The sequence below is a fragment of the Alosa pseudoharengus genome, unplaced genomic scaffold (genome assembly GCF_046254945.1).
Source record: "Alosa pseudoharengus isolate Yale_2024_CS ecotype anadromous, Long Island Sound unplaced genomic scaffold, YU_APseudo_1.1 YU_APseudo_1.1_scf_21, whole genome shotgun sequence".
NCBI classification, from domain to species: domain Eukaryota; kingdom Metazoa; phylum Chordata; class Actinopteri; order Clupeiformes; family Clupeidae; genus Alosa; species Alosa pseudoharengus.
The window spans coordinates 25,979,341-25,999,391 of NW_027468674.1; the positions used below are offsets into that span (position 1 = coordinate 25,979,341).

Here is a 20,051-nt window from a genome sequence, read left to right on the forward strand (position 1 = left end):
TGTGTGGGTAGGTGGGGGCAGTGTGCTGTAAGTATGTAGAGGATGTGTGTTGGAGAAGATCCTGAAGACAATGTGCTGTGTATGTAGGGGGGGGGGCAGTGTGCAGCAAGTATGTAGAAGGCTTACTGTAGCAAGCAGTGTGCTGTATGTATGTGAGGTGATGATGTAAGTGAAAATTCCGTTTTTTAGCACTTTAAGGCCCTTTTCTGGTTTGTTTTGGATGAACTAGTGGTGGACACCGAAATTTTGATGATTGGTCCTGTCTCGACTTTTCTGACTCGTTTTGAATCACCTTTGACTGCTCAGGGTGGCTGCCAACAGGCATACTGTAGTAGGCTACTCAAACATGTCCTAAAACAACCCTTAACGTTCGTTTTCAAAACTGTGCAACTCACCTTGGGGCTTAGGAGGGGTTTAGTAGATTAAGTGGCGAGGGCTGCATAAGAAAGGCGCGGGGGCACCAACAAGGAGCACCCAAGAGCAACAGGGGCAAGGAAAAACTCCCTTACTAAGGAAGAAACCTTGGGCAGATCCACGGCTCATGGGGCTAACCCAACTGCCAGGGGTTTTGGTGTGTGTGTTGGGGGGATGACAAGGGAGATGGGATAGTGTGCTGTGTATGTGGGGAGAGGGCAGTGTGCAATATGTCATGAGACAATGTGCTGTGTATTGGGGGGGGGGGGGGGGGGGCAGTGTGCTGTAAGTATGTTGGGGATGTGTGTTGGAGAAGCTTCCTGATGAAATAATGTGCTGTGTATGTAGGGGAGAGGGGGGGCAGTGTACTGCAAGTATGGTGAAGGGACTTACTATTGCAAGCAGAGTACTGTATGTATGATGTATGTGGGTGATGACAGTGAAGATGTGTGTGTGGGCGGGAGGGGAGTGGAGCAGTGACTGTGTGTGTGTGTGTGTGGGTAGGTGGGGGCAGTGTGCTGTAAGTATGTAGAGGATGTGTGTTGGAGAAGATCCTGAAGACAATGTGCTGTGTATGTAGGGGGGGGGGGGGCAGTGTGCAGCAAGTATGTAGAAGGCTTACTGTAGCAAGCAGTGTGCTGTATGTATGTGAGGTGATGATGTAAGTGTGTGTGTTTTTTGTGCATGTGTTGGGGATGGGGGGTGGTGGGGGGGGGGCAGAAAGGCTAGGCAATCAAGGACATGGGTAGATAGATGGAGGAGAAATCAAAAATAATAAATAAAACGTTCTATGGAGATGTGCAAAAGTTGGAGAAAGTCAGATATGTGTGTGTGTGTGTGTTTTGACGTGTGATGAAATGAAATAAGAAAATAAATAAAAGGTCTGTAGCATAGGGAGAGGGATAGCCTAGAAATCTAGACGCGCCCCTAGTGGCAGCAATTACATTTGCTGCCAGGGCTAGTCTAGCAACTCTCCGTTGGCTTGTGAGCTCCAGAAATCGAAACTCAATCAGGCCAATGAAATCGTGTATAGAGTCGTTAGGTGGGCTTAACATAATGATTGATGGCAGAGTTGCAACGGTTTGGCTTGAATTCCCTGCTACTTGAAAACAAATAAGATGGATGTTGCTGTTGGCGAACAGTGTGACACGAGTTAAGCTTTTATTAAGTTGGCAAACGTTTGAACTAGCCAACTAGCTCTGCTGGTGGGAAACGCATGGGACTCATAGCGCTGCCGCTGTCCTATTGCGTGCAGAGGGAATTTGAAAGACAACTGATTATCCCACCCCTCGCACTGAGCACTGCGAATGGTGAGTGCCCAGAACCTACATTGTAATGTGGGTCTGGCTCGTCAGGCTAGGAGAGGGATGTAAAAGTGCTAAAAGTCATGTAGGTGTGTGTATGTGTGTGTGTGTGTGTGTGTGGGGGGGGGGGGGGGGGGTGAGTGCTAAGGACTGAATAGTGAAAGTGAATAACTAAGTGTAAAACTGTTTTGTTGTATTTAAACCATCCGTTTCTGACGGATAGGGCCCTTTCATATAGTGCCTTGTTGGAATATATCGGCAGAAGTGACACCTTTTATTTAGCAACATAGACCTCTCATCATCTCCACATACATCTTATAGCTGATATCTGCTACATTTGCAAAAATTAAAGCATGATACACTTTTCCCCAGTTGACCTCCTAATATATTTGATAAATATAACACATTGTATTCAGCTAATAATCATGCTAGCACCTAAATCAGCAGTCCACAAAATAATTTTTAAACATTATGTTGCACGCCAGAGTCAGCATTTCTTCGGAAATACTGCCATATTTTTGAACATTTAGCTTTAGGCATGTTAATGTGTTTCTGTTAGCTAACTGTAGGCACTGGTGATATAAGATCATCTGCAGTGATGCTTCTGTTACATGTATGTTAGATGTTTAAATAAAAAGCTGGGGATTTAAGTAGCACTGAAATAGGTGCCATTTATGTTGGACCCGGTACAATAAACATGTTTCAGTGCCCAACCCTACTGTATTATATAGGTACATCTGCACTCAACACAGTGGAATTCTGCTCTGGCTCGAAGGACCAAAACAGTGATGAGAAATTGATAGCTTAGAGTAATTGTGGCTGGTTGGAGGATATGGCCACTGTAGTTATTGTCAAATGCCAAATGATCTCAATTCAGCTGTTGTTGAATATGGCTGAACTTCTCCACCCCTACATGCTGACATATCTTATCATGGACAGCTCAGAATAATAGTCATTCTAAGGCATACATGGACAACATACGGCCCGCGGGCCACATCCGGCCCGTGGGCTTTCCCTGACCGGCCCGCGTATGGTCCATGAAAGAACAATAGTCAAGAGCCTAGCATAGAGATAATGCATGCAAATCAATATCGTTGTTTTTATTTTGAAAGCGACTGCTATTTGTACGCCCATACATTTGTGCGTGGATGCATACGACGTAAACACCCTCACTGATGTGCTGGTGAATAGAATGCTTCTGCGTCGACACAATGCAGTTGCCTTTACGTCGGCGTAAACCTTTCAAAGTTTTGTGTCTCTTATGTCTGCGTCGCTCACCACCGCAAAGGTTGTTAGAACGAACTCCTACTGCTGCTCGTTGGCGATACGAAGTGTTCATTTCAAAACGTTACTGGCAGATAGACAGTTTACAATCGGATAACCCCGTAATTGTAACCAAAATATGTGAGTTTATTTGCAAAGCTTATGTTAGCGAACTAGTATGATGCTACTACCCACAGGTTGCTTGAAGCAGCCGGCTCAACACACAGAGCGAGTTGACCAATCACAGTTATGTGCATAAAGTTAAAGCAAAAACATAGCCTACATTTTTAAAAAAGTTTTCTTTGTGCATGTTGATTAACTAATGACAGCCTACTATTGTCTGCTCCACATTTTCGTAGTCTAATTCTGCATAGAGTTAATTTAATGATGGTAATGATTTAATGATGAAATATTGCTGAGTGTTGATGAAATGGTGGCACAGGCCTATCGGTTGTACTGACTCCTTCACATTTTCATGACCTAGCCTAATTATATAGATATTGTAGTACTTTTTTATATCAGTCTTTGAAAACTGAAAAAAATGTCAATGTCAAAAAATCATTTTCGAGAATGAGGATTAAATACTGGACATAGACTAAATAATATTGCTGTTTTTCCTTTGTCTCCCTCACATTTTCATCTGTTCTTACGACTAGTAAACAAAACCATATGATTTACTTAATGTTATACAAGAACAGAATAGAATTGAACAGAATTGAGTTCAGACTTGAGTTCGGTATTTTGGGTCCGGCCCTCCTCAACAGTCCCAGTATGTCATGTGGCCCCTTGGGTAAATTAGTTGCCCACCCCTGCTCTAAGGTGAGGTGATCAGACTCTCCGCTTAGTATTTCTCACTTTTACATCGCACTTCCCTAATAACTTCTGGCTAGTTCTCTCGCGTCAGTCACTGACAGTAGGATTGCAATGCATTGAGAAAACACATACAGTAGGAAAAACACTGTTTACCAAGTCATGATAAGCTATTGGTGCTGTGCAGCACCAGTTGTGATGTTTACTGAGTATAATCGTAGGTAATGTCATGTATGAAAACTAGTATTTCTAGGCAATACTATGAGTGTCATGTCGAGGGCAGCTGGGTTTAAGAGTCAGAGGTTGGGGGTGGGCCTATGTTGTCACTAAAATGCCATTTTTGATGGTCTCACGGCATGAAGAAAACAGGGTTTTCAAAAGTACCCACCTTGGAACCCGCTTTCAAAAATTATCGTTTTTGGACACCTAAAACGCTGTGTTCGTGTTGAAGCAAAGAAACATAGTGTGCAATACATTCTACACAGAACTGTAAAAACGGGCCTTGACCAGGATAGAAAGAGAAGTGCAAAACTGTGCAGGAGGATAGAAACATGAGAAACAGATGCCTCACTGGTTCTCATCTGGCAGCTTTATTAAAAAGTACCCATAAAACACTTGTCTTATCTTCATTAATGAAGAGGCTTTGGAATTTTGGCAGATTTTCAAAGATAAGGCTATTTGAGACTGGCAAATGAAAGGAAAACTGCATGGGGGGATAGCAGGTTCTGATGTGTGGAAGATTATGTTATGGGGAGAAATCAGAAGAGGTGCCTGGATCATGGAGAAAAGGAACAGAACAAATAAAGAGATACTTATCATGGTTGAGGACATATGAGAGTCTGGGGGTCACTGGTGCTGGTAAAGTCTGAAATTTGTACAGAGTAAAATGAATGTTTAACAAAGGCTATAACTTTTACTTTTTTAACTTTTAAGACTATAACATTTTACACCATGCCATGATCGGTCAGAAAAGTGCATCACTCAGCGCATATTGAACTTTAATAGAACTAACTGTAATTCTGCATCACTATCGGACTGAATCTAGATATGGAGAACAGAATAGTAACTTAATTGAGGGATAAGGGCATTCAATTGCATAAAATACAAAATATTAACTATAGTTAACATATATAACACTGTCTGTCTGGTATCTATTATCCTCTGAAAATAAACAAAGGGCTATAATATTCATACAAAATCACAGGTACACTCATGCTTAAGGTCTAAATGTTATCTTTTGTACATTAAGTGTATGTGTGTTTGAATGTGTGCACAAAATGCAGAAAACAAATTTCCTTACAGGTCAACCCCTTCCCCCATATTAATGTTTCAAATAAGGGGTGTGTTATACAACATAAACAATAATTAATCATAACTCATGACTCAACAATGCACCGTAGGCCTATTTTGCAAAACATATGTGTATTCTGTGTGCTGGACAATTATTTACATTTACATTTAACAATTTAGCTGATGCTTTTATCCAAAGCCTTTTACAAAAAAACAATCAAGGTGCAGTGGGATAAGGACATGTTAGTGCAGCAATAAGTACTACTCATATCAAATCGAGTGACAGTTCTACAGGGAGGTAGTCAAGTGGTAAGTGCTAGATTAAGCATGTTCAGTTGTTGGTGGTGCTAGGAGAGGAAGTACTCTCTGAAGAGCTGGGTTTTCATGAGTTCTTTGAAGATTATTTGATTGAAGATTATTATTTTTTTATTTGGACTGAGTAGCATATTTCAAATAAAAACTAGATGTGACTACCTGTCAGTGTTGAGGGGTGTATATGAATCATTCGCATTAAGCCTGGGTAGATTGGAAGTCTTTGCAAAATTCACTTCAGTTCACTCATGCTCCTAGTCGTCGCTCAAAGTTGGTGTAGCCAACAGGTTTAGCATTCAAATCTGCTCGGTACTGAGCAGTCTGCAACTATCTGTGGCTCTTGCTCTCATTGAATCACGTTTTCCCAGACTGTGTGTGACTAGCACTTTCCTGTCAGTAACTGAAAAGTCTTGTAGTCTGAAGGGACCATTAGATGATAGTTAATGCACCAATGGAGATACTCTGATGCAAAAAGAGGGTAGGGACAATGAATTGAGGTATAATGCTTTGGACACTTCTAGGCCTTCTAGAACTAGGGATTATAATATAAATGTTGGATCAATTCCTTAACTGAGCCTGATGTTATGCACCTGCAATTTTTTACCATTTGTGGATTTGAAACTGAGCATCATGATCTTGCATTCAAATTCCTTCATTTGCTTCTGCTTACAGTACTATTTTGCTTGGCATAAAACAAATAAATTAATGTAAAATGTTGAGACACAAAGCAGTGTATAGTTAAAGTTTTTTTTTTTTTTGCCACAGATCGGACAATAGAGGGTTGTGGGTGAAGGACAATGAAGAGTCACGCAAAGTATCCCATAGCTTTCCTGGCTGCCAGCCCATGCCATCTATTCACTCACCTGATGTTTTTGCTACAAAAAAATATTTTATTCTGTACATGGATTTGCTCATGTAGTTAATAGGGGTGCAAAGGTATACATATTCGTACCGAACCGTTAGGTACAGGACGTAAGGTTCAATACAGATGTGTACCGAATGCAGTCTTTAACAGTATTCAACAGTAGGCTTTTTTGCCTGTGGACCATGTTTAGAATTTTAGTTCCCAAACAAACACATTAAATTGCAGTATATGTCAGTTTAGTCAATTAACTTCAAAAAAAAAAAAAAAAAACATTTGAAACTTTTGAAAATACTATTCCCGTTGCACATCAGCAATATTGTCAGTGCATTTTGGGCCTGCAGAACCTACATGCTTACCATGCTAAAAATTAACCAAACCGTGACTTCAAAACCGGGGTAGGCCTACACACCAAACCGTGATTTTGTGTACCTACACCCCTAGTAGTTTAATGTGGTATTATAGAGAATGGAAATGAATTGCAAAGACAAAAGGGTAGGCCTATTCTTACTGTGTGCCAGCATCTCTCCTCAAAACTGTTGAACAACTTTGAACAGTTCAACTAGGCTGACCTGTTAGGCTTACTGCCAGATCAAATATCCTCAATCTAGGACCTAGGCATTAAAAAAGTTTATAAGAATATGCTATAACATTCTGTACAAAAAATAGTTAGCCTATGAAGCCAACACAGCCATTTAGTAAAAAAAACTGGCTTGCTAACTGTTGGTCTTAATTTTGAAAGGCTCTCGGTTTTACATGTAGGCCTATGTTTTAGAAAGATTACTTACAGTATAAAAGAAATATGCATTTATTGATAGGCCAGAAGCTTATTTAATGTGCAATGCATGGCTCCAAAGTAAATTGCAGGCTACAATCAAATTCTCTTTAACTGTTTTGGGTCAGAAGGTTTAGACAAAAACAATGGCACTGCACTGGTGTAGGTAGGCCCAGGTGCCCTAGTATTTGTCAAGTTATTCAAATGACAATAATAATTGTCTAGAAAAGTCTGAATCTGCCTTTAATTGGACTGGAGGACAAAAAGGCCTAGAGTGGTGCAAACTGGATCATTAACCGATATAAAAAAAATCCGATTAGACATATGTGGAAACTATAAGGTAACTTCGCATTAAAGATGATAAGAAATAATTTACAAAGATGAAGAAATATTTTGTTGACCGTTCCATATCTTCTGGGGCACTGTAAATACCAACACACGTCGTAATAAGGATCCCCGAAATAAACCCTCACTTCCTTGCGCAGAGTGGTTAAAAAGACAAATAACACATACCACAGCATATTCTTTGGGACAATTTTCTTACATGAAAACTGTTTACGAGTTCGAGGTCGAAAGCCGCTACGTGTGGCTCCCTCTCGCCGACTCCCCCTCCCTCCTCCGCCGCTTGCAGAAATTTATAAAGAACAAAAAATCCGACTGGGGAGGGGGGTTGATACGCCGAAGCTGAAATCGAGAGGCGAACCCAGGAAAGAGGAGTATTTTGTACACGGGACTTTCCCCCCCTTCGTCCCCAAAAAGGAGGGGGAAAAGTCAAATTTTATGAAGATAAACGAAAAACAACCTTCGAAAACAGGCGAAGACGATTATCTCTGTGGATATATATTTTTTAATTCGTAAAAAATATGGCCGAGAACGTTCTGGACTCTGGCCCGCCTTCAGCCAAGAGGCCTAAACTATCCTCTCCGGCACTTTCTGTCTCCGCCAGCGATGGAAACGGTAAACATAATAGTTATTTTCTCGAATGTTGTCTTGTATAATTTTAATCATTTTAAATTTAATAACCAATGCTTCTAAAAATATTAATTTGGAGGAATGACGAGTGATGGTTTCTATTTTGTCGTAGCAAGCTAGCTAGCTAGCTACCAAGCTTGCTAGCTTATATGAGGGACTTAAACAGGACTAGCTTACGCTAGCTTGACACAGTAGACCAGCTAGCTTACTAGCCAGAGCTGTGGTCGCTATTTCTCTAACGCTGTTAGCTAGCTTGTTAGCCAGCTGAGCCAGTTTGTGTTATCGCTTTGACTATTGGTAGAGGTTAAGCAGCTCAGTGTATTGCATTACTTCCATGATTGTTTTGAATGCTCCTCGACTAGTCACTGCCAGTTATCCACTCATCATGTCTTGGAGCATTTTTTTTTCATTTTCAAAGCACAGGTTTCACTCTTCCAAATTGTTTTCTTAATGCTAACGTTAGTTTATAAAAGACGCTTGCTGAGTAATTTGCAAGTTGCCTCCGAAGTCAAATCTCAAGCAACTGCAAATAATATTTTCTCACCTAGCAATGAAAAAATGAGATACAACTCATCCAACTAGCTGACTAAGTGTTGCTTCAAATCTTTAAAAACAGCAGAGGCAGATTTGGTAATGACACTTTGTCCGTCAATCAACAATGCATAGTCTTAGCTTAGGTGCTATTTAACCTAGCAAGAATGGCTACACCGTTTCAACAACATTAGCGACAAAAAGCCTATTGGCTAGGTTAGCCTTTGGCATTCGACGCTAATTAGCAAACTAGTTAGCTAACTAGCAAGTTATCATCTTTCGAACTTTGTTCGCTTTCGCCAATCGGTCTAATTGCTCCCCTCAGTACTGTTTACTGGATATATTTATAATACAAATTTGTCGTGATCAGATAGAGTTTTCTAAGCTGGCAAGCTTTGGCGTTATGTGTTTCTGTTAGCTCTACAGTCCAAACTGGTTTCTAGCTAATAACAGATTGATGTGTCGCAGGCCCATGCAACTCTTAGCAGTGCACCCTGCCATTGTTAGTTCGCTGGCTAGTAGATGGCTTTAAGCTAACTGAGCTGGTAGATTGGAGCTTCCGAACACAATAAACTTAAACTTGTTACCCTACGTATATGCTATCCCGAAACAAACCTTTATCGGTGGTCATTTGAAGCCATTACTATCACGCGGATTGTGGTATATAAGGCCACTTGTGAGAACGAAAAAGTCTGTGAAGTTAGCTCAGAAATCACCAGTTATGTGCGGTCATTTTTTTTCTTTGCATCTTGATTTCTATTGTTCACTTTCAATCGACTGGGATGAAGCTCCCTTCCGATTTTTGCATTTTAATTTAAGAACCCATATCTTATGTTCACAGAATTATAGAAAAGTGAGGATGTGATTTCATTAAATGGGATGTAGACTTTGTTGTGTAAGAGAGTTTCGGATAGTGGGGTAAGTTAGCTCATAAGCTCATAACTAAACTCCATGTTGAATAAATTGACATGTTGAAATGTAAAATGATTCATTAAGAAGTTTTGAACAATTAATGATAATGTCTTAAGTGTGAAAAAGTTGCCCCACTACTACTGTGACACCCTCGTTTTTTATTGTAAACACTGATGTTCATCTGTGGTTGCTCAGAGCCCTAAACATTGCTTCACTATGCCAGACCACTGTGCTTTTCTCCTTGTCCATGGCAGATGTTCATTTTTTACTGATTATGCATAATTTAACACGATTTGGGTCGTTAATGCCTGTTCACGTCTTTTGGCCGACAACACGTTTGTTGAATTAATAATCCAAATTAGATCTCTCCTCCATCGCCAGTTAATATAATTGGCAAGATTCATCCCATGCCGTGAAACTGTTCCATAATGCCATTTGCATTCCTAAGTCAACTCCTAAGTTATGAAGTTGAGCGATTCACCGTTTTGTTTCCTCCCGTAGTTCTAAAAACAGGGGACAGACTGTGATTCGAAATGGCTGACAGTCCCATTTGTCAGCAAGACGTTTGAAGTGATGTATGCATTTTGGCTCAGATTGGTCTGGCTGGATTCGGGTGGGTGGGGGGCGGGGTAGTGTTGGCAATTATATTACCCTCAGATGTTGTCATTCATCCATCAGATAACAGCTCAGATAATGGCGATTTGGAGTGTATGTTCTCTAAATGCACCCAAAAAGGCAGTACTATGATATTCTGAAGATGCAGAAGCAAGTAGATTGTTAGGCTCAGACTGATATTGCAGGAGAAGGCCTGTCATGTGCATGAAATGCATGAACTAGCTCTAGGCACACTTATGTGGCCACCTCTCATGCTGTCAACTGCTTCCATGGAAGCCGGCAGTGTGGATGGAGAGGGAGAGAAGAGGTAGAGGGCTTCTTGATTTTAATTTGATTGGCAGTAGAGAAGGCTGTAAGCAATCCTGGCCTGCTTTCCTGCCTGTTGGTGCAACAGCGTGACTCGTGAGCAGTTCAGATGTAGTGAACAGCATCATGTATGCTGAAAGATTCCAGTTGCTTTGCGTTCAAGTGTTTCTTAATAAGCTGGTTCTTTTTAGTGGAGAGCTGCTGAGCTACTTTTAAAGGCAGTTTCCCATACATTGACTTATTTGTGGCGGCCCAGCACAATATCAACATTGACAACCACACAATGATTTTCCAGGTTGTACTAAATTGTGCTTAAATCTGGTTAGCATCATAATCACGCAGTGCTAATTTGTTAAAAACTGTTGCATTCAAGTTAATTCTGCAAACCAACCACCACAAATGGAATTCAATTCTGTGGGAAACACTGAAAGGTGTGATGTGTTTGGCAGGCAGTGATGAATCTTTGGATTTTGCCATATTCAGGCTGCTGCTGCTTTTTATTTATTTATTTAAAAAAGTACCTTGTGTGTACTTTTTCATAAACTTTGGCAAGTGATTGGATGAGCACCCTTTGAGGAATACCATCTGTTAACAACCAATTGTATCATAACTTCTGACTTTAGTCGCACACAAAAAAGCACTGCTGTCAGCAGTCGAACAGCAAGGCTTGTAATTGTCAGGTTGGTGGTCTTGCTTGCTTGTTTATGTCCTGATATGTCAGTGAAATATGATTGTTTACTCTGGAAATCTCTCCTACCCTTAAGGCCCGCCCCTTAAGTAAGCAGCAGAAGCGTGAGCATGCGTGTGTGTGTACTCCTGCACTTGTGTGTGTGTGGGGGTGTGTGGGCATGCGCGTGTGTGTGTACTCCTGCACACACTCCTGTGTGTGTGTGTGTGTGTGTGTGTGTGTGTGTGTGTGTGTGTGTGTGTGTGTGTGTGTGCGTGTGTGTGCGCGCGAGTGTGAACGTAAGTGTTGTTTGCTCTTAGCTGGGCGCCAGTGTTTACCTCCCTACGGCTCAGTGCTACGACCTTACAACATCCACTCAGCCCCTGGCACCCAGTCAAACCCACAGGCGGCCCAGGGGACCGCCACCCCACACTTGCCCTGCTCTGTGCTGCCGCTCTGCCCAGGGAGGAAGCATTTCTCTCCCGCTCGCTGCACGCAAACGCCTCGGGCATCACACAGTGGAAGCCACAACGAGATGTTTTTATTGTGTTGTCTTTCAGCTCTGTGGAATGGCAAAAGACTCAAGTTCATGCTGGAGCAATTCTTACTTATTCGTCCGTGTCATTTACGGGGAAAAGTTTCTTTTTAAAACAAATCCGACTTTGATGACTTTATGGCTTTGTTGGACTTGTTGGACTTGATTTATTGCATCAACGCGTGCAAAACTGAAATCATTGTGAATAAATTTAATGGAAATCCTTTCATCGTTTCGCAACCAAAACTAATGTTGGTCTTTGCTCTCCCCCCTCCCTTCCATCCTTGTCTTTCTGCCTGTCTTTCTCCCTGTGTCTTCCTCTATATGACCGTCCCTCTCCTGCAGATTTTGGCTCCCTCTTTGACCTGGAACACGACCTCCCAGATGAACTTATCAGCTCTTCGGAGTTGGGCCTGGCCAATGGGGGCGACCTCAGCCAGCTGCACAACAGCCTGGGCCCGGGCTCCAGCTCCATGGGTCTGGGCATGGCCGGGGCCGTGGGCCAGGACGCCGCTGCCAAGCACAAGCAGCTCTCCGAGCTCCTCCGCTCGGGTGCCCAGCAGCAACAGCAGGGAGGCCCCGGGGCAAACCAGGCCGGGCCAGGGATGGGCAACCTCCTGGGCAACATGAAGATGTCGCCGGGGCCCCAGGGAATGGGCCCCCAGTCTCAGCAGCAGCACATGTCCCCGCAGCAGTCCAGTCTGATGCAGCAGCAGCAAATGGCTGGCATGGTGGGCGGCTTGACCAGAGGCATGATGGGCGTCCAGAAGGGCGCCGGACCGCAGTCGCAGCAGGGAGTGGGCCCCACACCCCAGCAGCAGGGCATGGGCATGGGGGGGCAGGTGATGAACGGCTCCCCCAGGATGGGCTACCCCAACCAGGGCATGGGTAGCAACAGCAACCTGCTGGCCGAGACGCTCCAGCAACAGCAGCCAGGAGTGGCCGGCCAGAACGCACTGAGAGCACAGCAACCCGGAGCACTGAACAAGGTAAGAGGACCCTGCAGGCGTGTCGCCGAGCCTAGCTCTGTGTGGGCGGATGCATCGAGTTAAAGGAAAAGGGGCAGAGTTCAGTGTTGGGAATGTCGGTGTAGGAATGGAGATGTTGGCCAACTAGCGTTAAAAGAAAATACTTTGAATCCCATAGGGTAGTAGAGGCAGCAGTAATGTTTATGTTCTAAATTGTCCATGAGGTTGTTCCCTGAAGTAGTGAAAGAATATTGTTTGTTTAATGTGTCATTTTGCTATTGCAAAATGCATCTGTGCATTGACTGTGTCGAAGATCTAAAATTGTTGATGTTTTGCAGGGCCACACAAGTGTTTGTATGTGTGGCTGGTTTGATGGTTTTGTCTTGCAAAAAAAAAAAAGGCCCCTATCTGACCCCCTCTATCAGGATAGTCGTGGTTTGTAGGTTTGTATCGTACAAGAGATATGAGGATCCTCCTGCTGACAAGCTCAAAGTCGTTTGCTCTCCGATGAGCTCCACCTTCCGTGCTGCTGGCGTTCTAATTGAGTTGTCTGGTCTAATCTGTCTCTGATGTCTTAATGGGGGCGTAAATTACCTGCCTAATTGATGAGGAGCGGTCCCTGCGTCTGCCACTGCCCCCGAGAAGATGGCTGCTTTTAATTGCGGCCGCGGCGCTGCATATGAGCACTAAAGCTCGACTGAGTTAGTGCCCCTCTGGAGTGAAAATGGCTGTTTCACTTCAGGCCCGGTGCAGCCGCCTTGTTATTTAATGTGGCACGCTCTGTGAAGAATGAGGAATTAAGCTGGCCGAAGTGAAAGTAGTGCTGTTTTTATTGTTTGTTTTTATGGCGTCATTGACCTGCCACTGCCCTGCCCTGCCTAGCACGCAGTAGAACGCTTTGGGTCCTCAGCTGATGCCTTCTACTGTACTGCATCGTTCTACATTTTGATAAATGGCTGTGGTGTTTCTTTTTGTGAACAGACACTGATTAATAGGTTGAGTTTTGAGTTAGTGGAGTCTTTCGTTTAAGGTCCTGTATTGATGTTATCTTCCTGTTGTTTCAGTTGCTGTATTTGGTATAATTGACACTATTATCAGGATGTAATAGGCCTAATAAGCACTTGATTCTGTCCAGTTCACATTTTCTTCCTAATGGCACGTAATGAGTCTGTAATGAACCGTTGAGAATTGTCTATTTGAAGAAATGTAAACACTCAAACACTTTTTTGTTTTTTGTTGACGTGTAGGCTAACAAATGTGTGTTTTTGTTGTCCCTCTTCCATAACTCCATCTCCTCTCCTCGCGCTCCTCCTCAGATGAGCATGGTGGGAAACGCGGGCCCCTATGGAGGCCCGTACGGCCAGTCCGCAGGCCAGAGTCTGGGAGGAGCTGGGCTGGCCCCGCAGCTCCAGAACAAAGCCGGCCTGCCCTTCAGCATGGACAAGAAGCCGCAGCCCATGCAAGGGATGGCCGGAATGGTGAGCAACAAACCAACATGCTGATATCCTCTCTCTCTCTCCCTCTCTCTCCCCCTCCCTCCCTCCCTCCCTCCCTCTCTGTCCCTTGCTACTTATGCATGAGGGCTTCTTAATTCTGCTGCTGCGCTGCACCTTACGGCTCTGAGCAGAGCTGTGCTTGTGCTCTGGTTTCCGAGCACATTAGTAGCAGGAAATTCCCAAACTGAACTGACCCTACACCGCCGTGCATTTTTTTTTTTTTTTTTTCTCTACCAATTTTCTGCTTGGGGGCAGGAGGGATTGCCTGCCTCTATTCGCTCTTACTTTTACATAGACAAGTTCTATGACTACTCCAGGCCCAATTCAACAGTTGTTGCTACATGCTATAGTGTAAACTCTAATATAATTATTATAATTATAATTATACAGTTATTCAGTCCAGGTTTACTTACAGTGTTGGCATGTGGTGCAATTTAGAAGTGTGTAAGGCTGCATTTACACTGGTAGGCCTTGATGCACAGTTTCGATTTTGGGCCTATATCTGATCCGTGCATTTTCAGTGCCATCTGTGTGTTTGCTTTCATTCCCGTGACCAAACCCTCTTGTGCGCATGCGGGCCGGCTCAAGTGTTGAGCAAATTAGTGAACCATGTAAACACAGACTTTTCTGATATGGGCCACTTTTAAACGTAGATGTAAACGGGCAGGCAAGAAGATCCGATAGGCAAAAAATCAGAACCGTGCATCAAGGCCTGCCAGTGTAAACGTAGCCTACATGGCATCATTCAGCCCCACACACTCACACACACATTTCTGTCTCGCCCTCTCCCACTGTATATTGAGCTAAATTGTTCCCACTTTTTGAGTAACAGTCTTGTGTCTTTATTGCCATCTTAAATCATATAGCTCAATGAAAATGTTGAATTCAGAAATATTGTTCTGACATTATTCATCTCCAGGTCCAAGGGGAAATGGGGAAAAACACAAAAATATCTTCATAGTAGAGTAAAGCCTGTCTGTAGTTTAGTCTTATTGTGGGTCCGTAGAACATGTTTTGCACAAATGTGGCCACCTTTCGTTTGGTTGATTGTGTAAATAGATAGAATCGAGTCCAGGTGGGATCTTTTGAAACTGAAACGGATGAAAACCAGAGCGGACCTCTTCATGTTCTGGCTATCGAACTGCAAGTTTCCACTCACAATATCCAATTTAACATCCCCTCTCTCTCCTTTCCCTTCTTCCTTTCCCTTCTTCCTCTCTCCTTTTCTCTCTCCCTCTTCCCCTTTGTCCCAGGCCTCCCAGCAGCCCACAGCAGGTGGGGTGGCCACGTCAGGACCAGCGGGTATGGTGCCCAACGCTCAGGGTGGCCTGGGTCCAGCGGGCCCGGGCGGGGCGTCTGCCGGGGTGGGCGTCGGGGTGGGGGTGCCCCCCACGGCTGACCCGGAGAAGCGCAAGCTGATCCAGCAGCAGCTGGTGCTCCTGCTGCACGCGCACAAGTGCCAGCGGCGCGAGCAGGCCAACGGCGAGATGCGCCCGTGCAACCTGCCCCACTGCCGCACCATGAAGAACGTCCTCAACCACATGACCCACTGCCAGGCCGGCAAGACCTGCCAAGGTGAGGGGCTTGTGAGGGTGTGGGTTGTGGCCGTTTTTTAGGATGAATGCATGATATTAAAATTGTTTTTAAGGAGGGTTTTTTTTTTATCTTTGAACTCTAAAGAAAAATGCGATCCATCTATAGTAGAATGTACTTTTTGTTTGTCTTTTAAGAACCTTATTGTTTATATATTTTCCTCAAGACTTGCATCAATATTATGGCTTTAACTTGGCCAGTGATTAATGAGGTTCTGTAGTTCAGCACAAGAGTGCCCCATTCCTAGTTGTGTTCTTACTTGGTGAAGAGGGCTCATCGTGACCTGTGTTGACCTTAAGCTCTCTCTCTCTCTCTCTCTCTCGCTCTCTCATTTTCTTTCTCTCTCTGCGTCCTTACACAGTGGCGCACTGTGCCTCGTCCAGACAGATCATCTCCCACTGGAAGAACTGCACTCGACAGGACTGCCCTGTGTGTCTGCCGCTCAAAAACGCCGGAGACAAGAGGAATCAGCAGTGTGAGTGTGTGTACTCTTGTCCAGACTCCGCTCGTCCCGCCACTTCGCGCGCACACACACACACACACACACACACCCACCCACCCACACACACACACACATTCACTCTTTACACACACAGCAGGGCACCACGCTGCCAGCTCCTGCTGATGGCATTTCGGCATATTCTTAGTACAACTTTGGCAATCCTGCATGGGGTGAAATGGAATCCGATGCCAACCCCCTTACCCTGTATTTTTTTGAGATCCACCCATATCAGTTCACTTTCTATAAAAATAAAGCACAGATTTAGTTGGGAATTTGATCAGGCATTTGAATGGCCCTTGGCAGGATCGTTTCCAGATCAGATTCTCTTCATCTAGTTGTTTAAATAAAATCGCTGTGATAAATGTGCTGGGGCGACTTGAAACTGGAGATGGGACCTGATTTATATCATTCATCTTGGAGCTGGGCAGCTGTGCATGTCTAAAACAAATAGACACTAAAGCATAGTGTCTTTTAAGATGCCAACCCAACAGAAGACATATTGTCTGTCTCGAATGTTTATTTCTTTGGGTTCAGTTCTGATCACATAGAAAACCATAATCTTACTCATGATATTTGGTGCTTAGCATGTACAATGTGACTTGTTTTAATGTTTCACTTCATTAGTAACTTCGACTGAATCTCTTCTTCTTCCGCCACTTGTCTATTTCCACTCTCTCCCTCTCTCTCTCCCTCTTTCTGTCCCTCTCTCCCCCTCTCTTCCTCCCTTCATCCCTCTCTCCCCACAGCTCTCGTGGGCTCTGCAGGCCTCGGTTTGGGCAGTGGGCTGGGCTCAGTGACCGGCGGCCAGCCCAGCGCTCCCAGCCTCAACACGCCGGGCCAGATTGACCCCAGCTCCATCGAGAGGGCCTATGCCGCCCTGGGCCTCACCTACTCGGGCAACCAGGTGCACCCTCAGCCCAACCAGGCCACGTCCAGATCCCTCAACGCCATGGGTAAGTGTTCACAGCGGGCACAGGGCAGTATAAGGGCTGGGCATCAACTCCTGGAAGAATGACGCAGACAAAGCACCACACACGTTGTTTAAGTGCTTGTTTTCACCCTTTTGCAAATGCAAGCGAGTTGCTCTTACTTCAGATAGTGTTTCTGATGGGACGACTTGAAAAGCAGGTGAATCACTTTTTAATGAATCCCCATTTCCTGTGGTGGGATGTAATCATTTGGTTAATAACGCTGTGGGGAGCAGAGCAGAGTAGAACATGGAATTCTCCCAAATGACCTTTTTTCAGTGAAAGCTTGCAGATGTGAAAAATCTCTGAACTTTTGTGATTCCACAGTGGTTGCGACATTTCTTTGGACTAAGCCTACTTGGATCATTGAATGGATTATCTACAGTAAAACCCAGACCACATTTTTAACAGTTTAGGGGTGTGGGGAAGTTCTGCTCATTTTTTTCTTTGTCCAAGCTTTGCTCACCCATCACATGTTTTTTTCAGGAGGGAATCCAGTGAATGGAGCAGTGGGCAGCCAGGGACCCAACCAGGGCAGCCTTCTGCAGGACACCATGATGCACCTCAACATGAACTCAAGGTGAGATTTTCAGCCTTTTGCAACCAGCCCATGACCAGAAATGCTCTGTAGGAGTCTGATTTCATATAGGGCGAGGTCTGGACAATGTTTCCCGAAAACTCTTTTGAACAACCACAGAGGTAACTGTGGAAAGGTTTTTCAAAATTATAGTCTCTTTCTCTTTCTGCCATTTTACTATGGTAGTTGTTAAATTACTCTTTGATTGAAATTAAATGATTTTCTGCTTCTGCGTTGAATCGACGGCGTAGCCCCTCCAAGCCCTGTTCGTTACAGTGTACCCCCCCCCCCCCCCCACCCTCCACCGTCGCCTGACGCGCACCTCCAAAAAACTGTAATCTTGCGTCGAGGCAGCGCTGACTGCAAGGACTGTGATCGGTTGACTTGCCCTGTGTATTGAGAGCCGGTTGCTTCAAGCAGCCTACTATGGGGAGTAGCAACATGCTAGTTCACTGACATAAGCTTTGCAAATAAACTCCGACATATTTTGGTTTCAATGACCGGGTTATCCGTTTGTAAAGGGTCTATTTGTTAGTAACATTTTCAAATCAACACTTGATTTATAAAATTTAAGCAAGAAAAGGCCAAACAAATGAGATTAATATTTCAGCATGGCAGTCTATGGAGTTTGCCATTCTGACTACCGTTTTGGTGGTGAGCGACGCAGACACAGGAGAAACAGAACTTTGAAAGGTTCATGCAGGCGTCGAGGCAGCGCGTATCATTGTAGAAGCATAAAACAGCCTTTTTGGCAAACACAGTCCTGGATAACCTGGATAACACAAAGACCTTGTGAAGCCAGATAATAAGCAAACGTAGGAGGTGAGAACTGGCTGGACCCTCTTTTAAACCACAGAACCGGTTTCCCAAGGATTGCTTGGCCCATGGATGGGTGTCTTTACTTGTTGGGTGTTCAGGTTAGGTCATTAGGTCTTTGGTGCACTTCTCTGTTACAAACAGCTTAAGCTACAATGCTTACTGTGATATATGAAATTCTCTGGCTTGAAATGTGGCTTAAGAAACATTGTTACGCTGACACACTAGATGTGTGAGCCCTTGTTGTTGGGTTTATTAGAGCCCAACACATAGGGCTTGGCTGGGCATTAAACGGCATTATGTCAGATTCAGAGTCAGATTTAGATTTCAGAGTCAGATTTGGAATTTTGTCATTTCCCTCCTGGTCTCATTTAAATGTTGCCTGATGGACTACCTGTAAGCTAGTGCGGTCTACCAAAGACTGAGTTCTAAGTAACACACCCCCCCCCCCCCCCTTTTCTTCCCCTGTGCAGCCTGATGAATGACAGCGGCACCATGCCCACAGCCAACCCAGCCTCCACCGGGGGCATGAGGAAGAGCTGGCATGAGGACATCACACAGGATCTGCGCAATCATCTCGTCCACAAGCTGTAAGCCACACACACACACACACACACACACACACACACACACAGATTTACCAAACTTAATTTTTTAGTTGTTACCCACGTTCATCATGTCTCTTAATTAACCCTGTGTCACATTACTGAGATCACATTGCATTCTGAGATGATTCATGATCATGCCATTTATGTTACTCACCCTCGTCGCGCTCTCCAGTGTCCAGGCCATTTTCCCGACGCCAGACCCCGCTGCTCTGAAGGACCGGCGGATGGAGAACCTGGTGGCGTACGCACGGAAGGTGGAGGGTGACATGTACGAGTCTGCCAACAGCAGGGTAAGGGTCTGACTGTTGTTGTGTCTAGATGGGAGTTGTTGCTGGATAATTAGGCACCGCTCCTGTCTGGACATTCTGGAGGTGTTCTCGTATGTGTGTGTGGCCATTGGCTGGTGTTTTGTTTGGTTACTTATGGTTAATCTTCACCCCTTCAGTCTTCAATGGGATGTTCCATCTTTGTTTGTTTGTTGGTGACTCTTGCGCTCCTTGGTGGTGTTTCAGGCTGAGTACTACCATCTCCTGGCAGAGAAGATCTACAAGATCCAGAAGGAGCTGGAAGAGAAGCGGCGGACACGACTGCAGAAGCAAGGCATTATGGGAAATCAACCAGGCATGGCCCCCAATGTCCTGCCACCGGGCCCTCCTGTAATGGGCCAGCCGACACCGCCAACGGGACTGCCACTTAGTGAGTGGAATCACACACACACTTTTATCTTAACACCATAAAAAAACGCATCATGCTCTGTCTTAATCAACCTACACTAATTCCCAATGCGCACAGTGTCTCATTCTCCTCCTCTTTCTGTAGATGGTCCATTGTCAGGTCCCGCCCAAATGGTCAACCGGATGCAGAACCCTGCAGGTATGATTGACCATTGGAACAGTTGTGTTTATTATTCATACCCATTTATTTGACCAATGGGTTTAATTATTTCTGTGTTTTC

The 20,051-nt window shown here is 44.4% G+C and overlaps 1 protein-coding gene across 1 annotated transcript in view; it reads left to right on the forward strand.

Moving 5' to 3' along the window:
* Positions 1-7,697: 7,697 nt before the first annotated feature.
* The window catches only part of ep300a (EP300 lysine acetyltransferase a), a 29,710-nt gene continuing 17,356 nt past the window's right edge, over positions 7,698-20,051 (forward strand). The window contains exons 1-11 of the mRNA XM_076298336.1: positions 7,698-7,987; positions 11,914-12,557; positions 13,853-14,014; positions 15,286-15,607; positions 15,987-16,100; positions 16,874-17,080; positions 17,582-17,675; positions 18,962-19,078; positions 19,269-19,386; positions 19,609-19,792; positions 19,916-19,969. Of these exons, the coding sequence (XP_076154451.1) occupies positions 7,894-7,987; positions 11,914-12,557; positions 13,853-14,014; positions 15,286-15,607; positions 15,987-16,100; positions 16,874-17,080; positions 17,582-17,675; positions 18,962-19,078; positions 19,269-19,386; positions 19,609-19,792; positions 19,916-19,969 (2,110 nt within the window). The 5' untranslated portion in view covers positions 7,698-7,893. The remainder of the gene's footprint in view (positions 7,988-11,913; positions 12,558-13,852; positions 14,015-15,285; positions 15,608-15,986; positions 16,101-16,873; positions 17,081-17,581; positions 17,676-18,961; positions 19,079-19,268; positions 19,387-19,608; positions 19,793-19,915; positions 19,970-20,051) is intronic.